This window comes from Protobothrops mucrosquamatus, unplaced genomic scaffold (genome assembly GCF_001527695.2).
Source record: "Protobothrops mucrosquamatus isolate PMUCROS unplaced genomic scaffold, P.Mucros_1.0 scaffold63, whole genome shotgun sequence".
Classification (NCBI taxonomy): Eukaryota; Metazoa; Chordata; class Lepidosauria; order Squamata; family Viperidae; genus Protobothrops; species Protobothrops mucrosquamatus.
In genome coordinates this window covers 531,496-544,452 of record NW_015386442.1, presented here as the reverse complement: position 1 = coordinate 544,452, position 12,957 = coordinate 531,496, and the positions used below count along the sequence as shown (strand labels likewise).

At 34.7% G+C, this 12,957-nt stretch overlaps 1 protein-coding gene across 1 annotated transcript in view; it reads left to right on the top strand.

Moving 5' to 3' along the window:
* The window catches only part of OTOGL (otogelin like), an 87,202-nt gene that overhangs the window by 40,698 nt on the left and 33,547 nt on the right, over positions 1-12,957 (top strand). Inside the window, exons 23-29 of the mRNA XM_015812035.1 lie at positions 1,681-1,815; positions 3,668-3,814; positions 5,336-5,455; positions 10,029-10,145; positions 10,436-10,592; positions 11,381-11,407; positions 12,528-12,695. Of these exons, the coding sequence (XP_015667521.1) occupies positions 1,681-1,815; positions 3,668-3,814; positions 5,336-5,455; positions 10,029-10,145; positions 10,436-10,592; positions 11,381-11,407; positions 12,528-12,695 (871 nt within the window). The remainder of the gene's footprint in view (positions 1-1,680; positions 1,816-3,667; positions 3,815-5,335; positions 5,456-10,028; positions 10,146-10,435; positions 10,593-11,380; positions 11,408-12,527; positions 12,696-12,957) is intronic.

The window sequence follows — 12,957 nt, the reverse complement described above, 5'->3', positions numbered from 1 at the left end:
GCCTTTGATCATGGTTTTACTGTTTATATATATCATGTTTAATAATGTAGAGCTTAGATTTTTATATAGCATTTTTAATATAATTTTCCCTTGGAAAGCTCTGTTTTCAAGTTTGCATATCAATATGTTAAATAAAAAAGCATTTGGTTTTTTTCTGCTTTTATTAAAAATATTATAATAGATGATGATGATGATGATGATGCCATCCATTCAGTTGATTGTGAGTCTTGGTGATTTTATGGGCCAGATCTCTCCATATCTTCCGATCTTGCACTATTTCTTTGAGATTTTCTATGCTTTGGCTTGTGTCAACTTTGATGGTGTCCAGCCACAGTGTTCTTTGGCAGCCTGGTTTTCTTTTACCACTAACTCTTCCAAAAATAATTGCTTTCCCCAGTGAATTTCCCCTCATGACATGGCCAAAGTAAGTGAGACACAATTTTGTGATTTTGCCTTCTAGTGACATGCCTGGTGTTATGCACTCCAGTACTTGCTTGTTAGTCATCTTCGTTGTCCAAGGAATATGCAGGAACCTTCTCCACCACCACAGCTCAAATGAGTCAACTTTCTTTCTACTAATTACATTTTTCATTTATCCTGTTTAAATAGTTAGCAGAATGAAATGCTAAAGCTTTCTGAATGGTATACCATCTTAGGCTGCAGGAACAAACATATAAAGAACCAATTCAGTTCAAAGTGTTGATCAAATTATGCACTTTGTTTTAAAGTATTAAACTTTAAGATCAATCAGTAGTGCCACTTTCTCTTCAGATTCTTCCTGTTTGAAAGTAATATTATTCTTTCATTGCTCCTTCCTTATAAGTAAGTATTCTGTATGCTGAAAATTACACAAATAGATCAGAGTCCTTTCACACTTTTTTTTCAGAATATGTAAATGTCTGTAAATCAGGAAAGCTTCTTATTTCAGTTTCCACCTTAATTTTCAAACCCTGTTTCTCATTCTGGGACAGACTGAACCACTGAAGCTTTTTTAGAGCATTCAGCCTACTCTGAAAATTTATATGGTTGGCAAGGTCTGAAAAGGGGAGCAGGCAAGTAATTACTTTTGGCAAATAGAAGCATACTGGATGTTTGTTTCAGTGCTGCAAATAGTGCAATCTGTGACAAAAATTACATGGCTTATACTATTCTTTAAAGCCTTAGAACAATCCAACTAATACAAATGGTTGCACCAATCCCAAAGATTACTGTATATTTCTTGGATTTTTTTTAAAGGAGAGATTATAAAACTAAAAAGAAAGGAAGACCACTGTTGTGTTCAATCTGATAATAATACATTTGCAAATCTGCCTTAGAAACCATCCTTAAAGGAGAAAATGTGATTAACTCCATCTTCAGGACTGAAATAATATTTTCATGCTCAAAGTGATTTGATTTCACCTCATTTCAACTTCAATAAAACAAGGGTCCCTTATACAGTATGAAATTCAGAGAGTAACATTTATTTCTTTGCAATCTGGCTGATCAAGGTTTATATCTAGGTCAACCTGACATCACTTGATTTAGAACTACATTAACTCAAGTTAACCCAGAAAACTTCCCAAGGCAGTTGTAGTCCAGTTAAGGGAATGCACTGCCTGACAATACCTTATGTAGATAGATGTTGCAGTGTTCTGTCACTATGTTTTTAGAAATAACTATGTTATTTCTCCTTTGCAGAGTGTTGACAGTTCAAACTTGTCTCTAATTGTTCAAAATAAGAAGTGCTTCGATAATGACATTGTTTGTTCAAAAGATATGTTGCTAACTATTGGAGACTCTGAGATTTTTTTCAGTGAATCTCTAGACATAGAGGTAAGTTTATTTTCCCTGTTTTGAAATTCACTAAAGCTCAATTGATTATCAAAATACTGTTTTTTTACACCAACTATATATATGCAACATGATACAAAGAGAATTGCAAGATAATCATTAGATGATAGACTGGGAAAGGCTGGCTTAAGCAAACATACATATAGTAAAATACATATTTTTATAACAATAAAAAGTTTATCTTTTCCTCATACACAATCCCTATTATACTTGGCATCACAGAACCTCTCTGTTGCCAAATTGTCCTGGGTGACATCTGGGAGAAGACTGACAGCTTCACTGGACAACACAAAATTAAAGTTAATTAAATAAGACAGTTTAATAAATGGCAGTGGTGGTAAGTTAGAATAAATGTTCACTTTTTCTGTCAGGTTCTGTGGTTTGAGCTTCAGCAAAAAACTAAGCTTTAACATTTTGATGATAGGAAAAGCAGCATTATTTTTTTTAAAGTTCTCTGTCAATCCTATGAAAATTCTTCATAATCAGTGGTTCAAGTTCAGCCAAATAAAGAATTGATAGATTAGGGATCTAATTTTACATAAAGTTTTGATGTGGTACTTTTATTGTATCAGTTTAATATGATAACGATTTCCCTATGCTTTCATGTGTTCCAACTATTGATCTGCAATGTTCAGTATAGGTCCTTCATTGAAACCCAGTACAAATACCTGTTTCAGGTATAATCAAAAGCATGAAAGTAGCAGGTCATCTGTATGATGTATGATGTATCACTGAAATCTTTGGAAATTTCTTTTAATTTAAATTGCTTCACTTTGTGGCTTGAGACTGGGTTGTGCCACTTCCTTTGAAAGGTAAAAACCTTAATGAATATTAGTAGTTAATTATTATTTATACTTTCATGGAATGTTTAATATGCTATAATTAGGCTGCATTGCAAATAAATGCTTACTATAGGAAAAGAATTTTAAAAAATTCTAACTGTGAGGGAGCAGGGGAGGCAACTATGGCCCTTTTATGGCCTGTGGACTTCAACTCCCAGAATTCCTGAGTCAGCTGGCTCAGGAATTCTGGGAGTTGAAGTCCACAGGTTGTAAAGAGGCCATGGTTGCCCAGTCCTAGTTTACAGCCTTCCTTGAATTGAGAGCTACATGTGGGTTTTGTGGAATATGTTGATTAATTGAAGTAGATAGGACGAAAGACAAACTGATTATGGATGAAGTGTGCAAAAGTATACTTTATTCTTAATCTAAATATATGTTCATAATTAATGTTGCAAATTATCACATATTCCAAGTGCAAACTGTTCACTTAAAAACAAGTAAAGAATATTGGAGATCTGGCTTGATAATAATGTACATAAAATATTTTGGAATTGTATTTGATTACAAATGAATATGAATCAGCAGTGCAATGAGGTTGTAAAAATGCAGTTTTAGATGTCATTTTTGGAAGTAAGGTTTCCAAATCATTGGAGGGAATAGAGAAATGTAACTCTGCATTGTTTAGACCACACCTCGTGTCTAATTCTGGGCACTATGCTTAAAAAATAATTCAAAAAATAATTCAAAACTGGGACAGATTCTGAGAAGTTTAAATGTTTAAAAACTAGGGCAAATGAAGACAGGCTGAAAAAGTGGGCTATGTTTAATCTTGACAAGAAAAGATTAAAAAGGGGAAATGATGGTGAACATTTGAAAGGATATCATTGAGAAAATTAATAATTATTCGCTTTTGTTCCCAGTTGCAGGATAAGGAATAATAAAATTAAGTGTGTAGGTAGAAAGATTTCAGCTGAATTCAAAGAGAAAAATATATATACCACATGTGACTGCATCATCATCATTAATACCTTACAAGTACCTATTATTTATAGGGGATGCTCAGGAGACATGGAGACAAATCCAAGTATCAAGTTTGGAAAGCTGGATATTATGTGGCAATACATTTTCCAGAGGAAGAGTTCATGGTACTGTGGGACAGGAAGACAACAATGCATGTTAAAGTTGGAGCTCGATGGAAGGTGAATCAGTATGAAGCTAAGTCACAATAACAAAAGGAAACAGGATGACTATTCTACAAACAATTTATTCTTGAATTATGTTCACTATAAATAAAACAAGTTTAGAATAATTTACAAAGTATATTTTATAATATTTATTATATAGCCAAGTGCTCCATGAAAAAATATACAGGTATAAAGGTAGTCCTTAACTAACAACCACAACTGGAACCAGAATTTCCATTGCTAAGCAAGGTGGTTGCTAAGTGAATGATATACGATTTTACAACTTTTTTGCCACAGATGTTAAGTGAATCACTGCAGTTATTAAGTAAATCAGGCTTCCCCATTGACTTCGCTTGTTGGAAGCTGGCTAGGAAGTTCACAAATGGCGATCACATGACTGTGGGACACTGTATCTGATTGCCAAGTGCCCAATTTTTGATCATATGATAGTTGGGATGCTGCGATGGTTGCAAGCACAAGACTGGTTGCAACTCTGAACTGTTGCTAAATGAATGGTTGTAAGCCAAGGACTACCTGTATATTTTTTGGTTTAATACACCATAGGTTCCAAAAGTTCCTCAACTTGTCAGAAATAGAAACAGAAATATGATTTCCCAAAATAAACACCTTACTTTCTTTTAGACTAAAAATTATTCTCTATTGAGCTTGGAATTGCTGCATATTTATGGATCATAGTGTTAAATCACTTGATTATACTATCCTGGAATAAAGAGGAAAAAAATGAATTGCAAGCTGTGACAGAGATATTCCCCCCCCATAATGAAAATAGTTGCAAACTTTCTTTACAAACACAGTCCTTTAATTGACACATATTTTTATTGGCATCCAATGATACATTCATCCTTAATGAACTATGAGGATGCCATGGATTTCATGACATCATTTGCTCCCCCTTATCTTCCTCATGTATGCCACATTTTCTTACACAAGAAGTAGAAACATAACTCCTTCTGATTTAAATTAATTTATATGGCTTGTGATGCTTGCAGAAATGTTTTGATATTTTAACGGTTTTTTGCTGTTAGGGTCGTAAAAACTCTGGAAATGGCCTTATACTGAGACAGTCCTAGACTAAGATTGCTGATGCTGACTGGCACTGGTTTTTCATGTTTCTAGCAAGAATTCTCTGGTCCTATCTGGAGATGTTTGCACTGATTTGTTTTAAACTAATAACCATTTAACAAACCTTTGTACTATAGGTAGAGGTAAATAAGATTAAGGGGATGAGAGTTTATATCACTAGTAAGCACAGGCTGTGAAAATAATGAAACAGTGAACAAAAAAGATAACATTAAAAAGGTTATAGAAAACATTACATTTTTTAAAAGCTAGTTTAAATCGTGTCTGTTTTGTGGCTATTCAATCTATACTAATACATAAATTAAGATTCAATTAATCAATTTTTTTCCAAAAATATGAGTGCATTGTTTGTTAGCTTCATAAATCTTGATTGTTCTAGGTAAAATGCTTAGGAAAAATGTTTTTCCTAAATAAATAAAATGGTTTTATTTTCAGGGTAAATTAGCTGGTTTATGTGGAAATTTTGACAAATTTACTTCAAATGATCTGACTACATCCAACAATATGGAGGTAAAAAATGCTCAAATTTTTGGAGAGAGTTGGGCAATAGGACAGGTAAGCATAACATCTCCATTTATTTAAAAATAAATAATGTATTGATATTGCAAGTATGAGAATCTGTGGAAACAGAATTAATTTTAAGACAGCAGCCGACAGCTCACAGTTATGAAAGCTGGTGGATGTGATAGTAGTAGTAATAGTAATAGTAATAGTGTATACTTACAACTGGTACTTCTTTCCCACACCCTCCCCACTCCTCCATTATCTTTATTCTGTGCATTCTCTTTCTAACTTGATTAGGCAATTGAAATAAAGGAGATCAGGATATTGTGTGGCAGCCTTCTTTAAATATATAGTTCTGTCATCTCAATATCCATCCTGCTGGAGATTGTACTTCAAATCATCTGGGAGACTTCCCTTTTGTGGGAGAAATTTGTTCTAAGGGAAGCCTGAAAGGGTTCATTTCATAATTACACAGCAAAGAATATCACAAAGCTATAAGTACTCTTAAAAGGATATTTAACAGAGTTGGAAGGGACCTTGGAGGTCTTCTAGTCCAACCCCCTGCTCAGGCAAGAAACCCTATACCATTTCAGACAAATGATTGTCCAATCTCTTCTTTAAAACTTTCAGTGTTGGAGCACTCACAATTTCTGGAGGCAGATTGTTCCACTGATTAATTGTTCTAACTGTGAGGAAATTTCTCCTTAGTTCTAGGTTGGTTCTCTCTTTGGTTAGTTTCCATATATTGCTTCTTGTCCTGCCTTCAGGTGATTTAGAGCAGGGCTTTTCAACTGGTGGTACTCGTACCACCTGTGGTACTTTGCCACGTGGCAGGTGGTAGGCGACCATCCTAGAGAAATGTAGCAGGGGATGGGAATGAGCCGAAGCGACCCAAGCCTGAGGGAGAGGCAGCTGCAGCTGCAGGACTGTCTGGGCTCAGCAGAAGCCCCAGGAGCCAGCAGGGCTCCAGCTGATTGGCGCTTCTGGAAGCAGCACAGAGCTGGAGGTGAACTGAAGAAAAAGGGGGGAAGAGGAGAGGCTATAAAAGAGGTGGTTTTGGCAGGAAAGAGGAAAAAAAGACTACAGGGAAAGAGGAGAGCTCAGCAGACAGGGAGGAAAAAAGGGACAGGGAAGAAACAGAAACTGTTGCTGGAAGAAAAGGTCCCCTGGTTTGTTTTCTCCAGCCAGGAGAATGCAATTAGTGCTGATGAAATGAAAAACCAGCAGACAAGCATGTCGGAAAGGAGGTGGGTTTATTTAGTTCTGGATCAGCTGGCAGCTTGATTGGGTTACCATAAGGATTTTTGTACAGCTTTTACAGTGTTTTGTAATTCAGAGGCTCGGTTTGTGTGCTTTGGTTATTGGAATATTTTAGTCTGTATTTTAGGCTAGCAATGAATCCAAAGTGTTGACTTCTGGAGGTTTAATCCCTTTAAACAAATGTAATTAGTTTTACGCCCTTATCCTGAGTCTGTCTATGGCTTTTAGAAAGTTTTCTTTGAAGGTAAACATGCTTAATTTAAGGCTAAAGCTTTTCACAATTGCCAGAGCCTTTCAGCCTTTCAACATTGTGACACGTGACATACCTGAGGCAGCTTAAAGAAAAAAAAACAGAGTTTATGTGTTTCTTTATTTTGTGAGCCTTTCTTGCTTTGCACTTGATTCCTGTGTCTTTAAACGTACAGGAAAGGGATTGGGGAGGAAGATGCATTTTTACTACACTGTGGAAGGAAAGCTCAGAAGGGAGAGAGGAACAAGGGCCAACCAGATAGCTCAGGAGTCTAGAAACTTAGCAACTTTAAGACCTATGGACTTCAACTCCCAGAATTCCTCAACCAGCCATGATGGCTGAGGAATTCTGGGAGTTGAAGTCCACAAGTCTTAAAAGTGCCAAGTCTGAAGACCCCTGAGTTTGCTGGTAGTGGTGCTTATTAATAAACATGGATAAATTCATCATACATTTATCAGTGCAAAGGGAAAGTGATTCAGAAAAGGAACAGCCACCGAAGAAATTAAAACTGGTCCTTTTTTCCTTTTTTTCTACAGTTTGTAATATTTTATTAGATTATAGAATAAAATACAAAAATACAAAAACAAATAGTAGGACACAGTGGGGAGGAAAAAGGGGGGAAAAGTGAGAGGGAGAAGGGAAAAAGAACAGACTTCCTCTGTTGCAGTAGAAGGAAGCATTAACATTGAACCTCAACTTTTTACTTTTCCATAATGTTATAAACTAGCCATTTCTATAACAACAAATGAATCTAATCAGGAAAACCCAAAATCCCCCCCTTTTTTAGTCATCAAGTTTTTGACACCTTGCTAAGCACTGGTGGTGCTCAAATATTGTCATGTCCTAAAAGTGATACAATCTGTGAAAAGGTTGAAAAGCCCTGATTTAGAGAATAGGTTGACTCCCTCTTCATTGTGGTAACCCCTTAGATATTGGAATACTGCTATCATGTTACCCCTAGTCCTTCGTTTCATTAAACTAGACACCAAATTCCAGCAACCGTTCTTTATATGTTTGTAGCTTTATATGTTATATAAACCATTTTTATATATTTGTGGCTATCTTTTCCATGCTAACCGAATAATGATATTTACCGCACCATGGGCCAAACAACATATGTAGGAAGATCTGTAACATTTAAATTCTTGGTTGGATTTTCCTAAGGGGATGTGATGACCCAGGGCACAGCATAGAGGCAATGCAGTCAGCTGGCAATTCAAACAGTTCTTTTATTGCTCCAAATTTTCCCCAAATGCTCCAATAAAAGAACACCCACACCCCTTCAGCTGACTCTGACTGAAAGTAGGTTCAAATACAGTCTGATTAGCATAAGAAAGTACTCAAGGCCATAGAGATAACAAGGAAGAAAACATAAACTTAATGAGTCTGTTTGAATCCTAGCTTGTCTGAGCAGTTTTCAAAAGAGAGAATCCGAAATACAGTTCAGACGTCTTTAAACAGTCAAGTAATGTGGTCAGTCAATCTAATAGTTCGAGTTTCCAGGTTTCCAAACAGAAGTCACAGAACAAGAGATCAGCAACAATACACAACAAGAATCAGTGTTTGTTCCCGACAAATGCCGCTCCCCACAGCGTCTCCTTAAATCTCAATCTCCAGGTGTTCCTTGTGGAAAAGGGCGGGATGCTCTCGTCCCGAGTAATTGAGCCTGCCTGTGTTGTTCCCTCCTTGTCTCCACTCTCTGTGATCTAGGATCAGGTGGGGGTGGCCCTTGCTCATCGCTTGAACTCTGCCTCTCCTGTTCCTCCTGTTCCAATCCTGAAGGGCCCTGGCCTGCCTTGGCCTGCTCTTCCCCACATTCCTCTGAAGCCACAGACACCTCTCCCTCGGCCTCCATAGGGTCCCGTTCCAGTTCATTTTCCTCCGCAGATTAAGGCTCAGATGGAGGCATGACAGGAGATAAATGTAACATTTATTTAGCTGAAGCAAGACTGTTTCTAAAAATACAAAGTTTATCTTGTCTGTGACATTCTACTATATAAAAGTGCAATAACCTTGTCTTACCTGTACTATTTTATCATATTACAGATCTTTTGCGTTATTTTTTTGCTCTTAAGTAGATTTCTCTTGTTTGCTGTCTTATTGTGATATCTGGTATCTGTTACAAGTGAAACAATTTTCAATATGAATAATGGAAATCAATGCACTGTACATACAGACTATACTGTATAACATCTGAAAAATACAATGTTTAATGCATAATTGCTTGAAACAACAATTGAGGGGAGAAAATATATGCAAAGATCTGCAGCACTAACATTTTCTCTTCATGTCTCTTTACTACTAATTGTTTCCTTGGTTATATTTTGCTTGTTTTTCAGGAGTCAGTTTATTGTGGATTTTTATTGAATTTATGAATGGTGTAGTTATCAGATCAGCAAATTTTAAGCAAAAGTTGTTAGAAGAGCAACTTTTCTTCTATTTACAATTTCTAACCGACTGTTTTGGAAACAGTTATGATGTGTGATAAAAAAAACATTTAATTGAGTATCAAAAAAGCATAATAATATATATTTGTTTTAAAAGCAAAATGATAAACAATTTTTCCAAGTTAAATATTTTCATTTGAAAGGCCATTATGAAGCTAACTTAGTAAAAAGAAATATAAATTCAGTTTTTAAAAGGTTTTTGAATTTTTAATAAATATTTTTAATGGATAATAATCATATTTTTAATGGATAATAATCATATGTCTGGATATGGCAGTATCTAAAAGAAGAGAAGAGAAAGAATTGAAGAAAATCACAAATAACAAAGACCTGCAAATAGCGGTAGAATGGCTGTGGCAAAAGAAATAAAAATAGTATTAATAGTGATAGGTGCCTTGGGTGCAATTCCAAAATTTCTAGAGCATCATTTGAACACCATTGGCATTGACCCAAATTACCATCAATCAATTGCAAAAGGTAGCTTTACTTGGAAAAGCTTACCTTCTGGGACAATACCTTTAACACTATGAAACAACATCTGCCTATCCCAGGTTTTTATGAAGGACTCGATAGGTGGATAAAAATGCCAAATGCAATCTAAACAACTGACTGACTATGTAACTTGACTATTACATTTGATAGTCATGCTTTATTTCTTTTTCATTAGTGTGCAAGTCCAAATGAGACCAACAAACAATGTGAAGTCCATCAGAGCAAGTTCCCCTATGCCAAAAAAGAATGTTCAGTTTTATACAGTGATATTTTTGCCTCTTGCCGTACTGTGGTAAGTGAATATTTTTTATACTGTAATTTCTCAAACTGGGCAGGACAGTTTGTAGCTCAAGACTTAATATAAAATTAATCTTCCTCCTTCTCTTCCTCCTCCTCCTTTTTAATGTGCCTTTTGAACTTTCTAATATCATGCTGATACATTTTTGCAGATATCTATACCCTATGATACAGAATATGTTTTAGATGAGCTTACATTATACTAATTTTAAAATCTCTCTTGTTTCCTGATGGATTTTATGTCTTTAATTATTCCATACTATTATTTTTCTCCCTATTTTCCAGATTGATGTAACATCATTTGTGAAAAACTGTCATACAGATACGTGCAACTGTAATCTTGGTGGAGACTGTGAATGTCTGTGTACTAGCATTGCAGCTTACGCTCACAAATGTTGCCAGCAGGGTGCAGTAATTCACTGGCGATCTCCTTCTCTCTGTCGTATGTATGCTTTTTGTTATATTACTAAATACAATCCCTATAGATTATTTCACACAGTGTTTTCCATTAAGTCATAGCAGTTCAGTGTGCTAGAATATATGTATAGATGGTGATAGTAGAAATCATAGCATAGGATTTTTTAAATCTACTGTATAGTTTTATAATTGGTCTTTATGTTAATCAGTACAGCTTTTACAACCAAAATTTTCCTAATTCCCAGACTCTCTCCTCTCTCCCTTCCAAATCAAATGGAGACAGGGCCATGCTAATTAATTCCATCTTCAACATCATATGGACCATTTAGTTACTCCTTCAGCCATCTACCCATACAGAAATGTCTTCAGGCAGAGAAACTTTCCTATTTATAAACTGCATTCATGGAGGGCATCATGTGACTAGAATTATAGTAATGTAATTTAGAAGCATCCATCTACTAATATATTTTTATATATTACTTATTTTTAAAAGAAAACACCTCTCCTTTTGCATTGGCTATTGAGTGTGGATGAAAATGTAAATGTATATGGACTTATTTTTTAATCATAGGTAGGTGCATAATAGGTAGGTGCATAATAATAAAATAAATCTTCATAACTAGTGGCCCTATGCTGCTATATTTTCTTTTATTACTGATGAAACTGAGTAAACACTTAGCTCAGTAAAGGGCTTAATTAGAATATGTAAAAGTAGCTTTTTTGTGAATTCTAGTTGATTGTATATTGTTGTCATGAACACAAATTCTGTTACTGTTGGCCACTGTATACTATTACATTGTTCTTTTTTTTCAGCTTACGATTGTGATTATTACAACCAAGGTATGCATTTTTCTCAGTATCAAAGAAAATAATGTTAGGTATATATACCTGAACCAAAGACATTTATCCTTTTTTTTATTGAATAAGTAGTTTGCATTTGAAAATTATTTCAAGTTGTAGAAATAAAACATGGTCATAATGCCATGTGGGATAATGAGCACAATTTGATGCAAATATTTGACTATTAATGTAAATAAATTTAGATAATTTTATTGTTGTTGCTCTGTTTCTAAAAAAGGTACAGATACAAATATATTCAGGGACAACTGGTGTCTAGGATACAGGCAAAATAACTGGCAAAAGGCAGGATGCCATTTTTCTGATGGCCAAGTCTTGTGGTATTTTGAAACTAATTTTAGCCTCAGTAGTCAAAGTTGAAAGAAGCAGATTGTAAATTTGTATCCAGTAAAGGAAATGAATACTTTAAAAATTAATTAATAATTTTAAATTTGCATTTATAATAGAAAGCAAATCTCTTTTTCTTTTTAGACCTTTCTACAGTATACCTTTTAATGACAATCTTGTCTTCACAGTTTAGTTATTATTATCTCCTGGGGAATATGGAAATCAAACCTCTTGAATTTTGTCTTTGTTCTAATGCCAGTTTCTCTATAAGAAAAAAGATTTAATAGAAGTTTTTCTCTAAATCTTTCATTTTGGAAAATATTTTAGTAGTATTTTGCTGTAAAAATGAGAGGAAACCAGTTACTTAACCGATAGAAAGAAACTGAAATTGGGTCATCTTTAAATAAGCATTTGGAGGAGCAAATGATAACTTAGTTATCCCTACTTCCCCAAATTGGCTGAAACTATAAAGTAGAAATGTGATTTTAATATTATTGGCATCTTTTTCTGAATGGTGCATATCAAAGGGCTTTGTTAAGGCATATTGGCAAGAGCATATTGAGTTAATATACTAGCTGTATAAATTATTGTTTGGAATGATCATGAAAATTCAAGCTATTAGATGCACTGGTCATCCAGATTTTTGGAACTCTAATTTTATTTCCATTTTACTTTTGATTAATTTCAACAAGTTTTTGTGCTTTCAAGTGGCTTGTTATTCTTAGATAACTAGTTTTCCTATTACTAATTAACATTGTCATTTTTGTACTTCCAGAACTTGGGAAAGGGCCTTATATTTTGGCCAGTTATGGACAGAATGATACAGTTATAGGTATCAATGTTAACAGCAAAAAGATATTTCCATTATTTAGAAACAAACTCCAAGAAAATGTATATTATAATTTTATGCTAACTCCTGGACTTTACAAAGATAAAATTTTATGTAAGTATTTACTTCTGATCCAATATAATTAAATTCCAGGTTTTATACGTGCAAAAAGATTAACTTTTGCTGTGCTAGATTGTGTTCTTTTAAACACATGTTCCAAATTGAATTAATTTTTATTGTAATAGACTTGATAAGAAAATCTTTGATGGTGACAAGAGACATTTTGGTGATAAGAGCCATAGTGGCACTGTGGTTAGAATGCAACATTGCAGGCTAATTCTGCTGACTGCTGACTGCCAGCAGTTCGGCAGTTCAA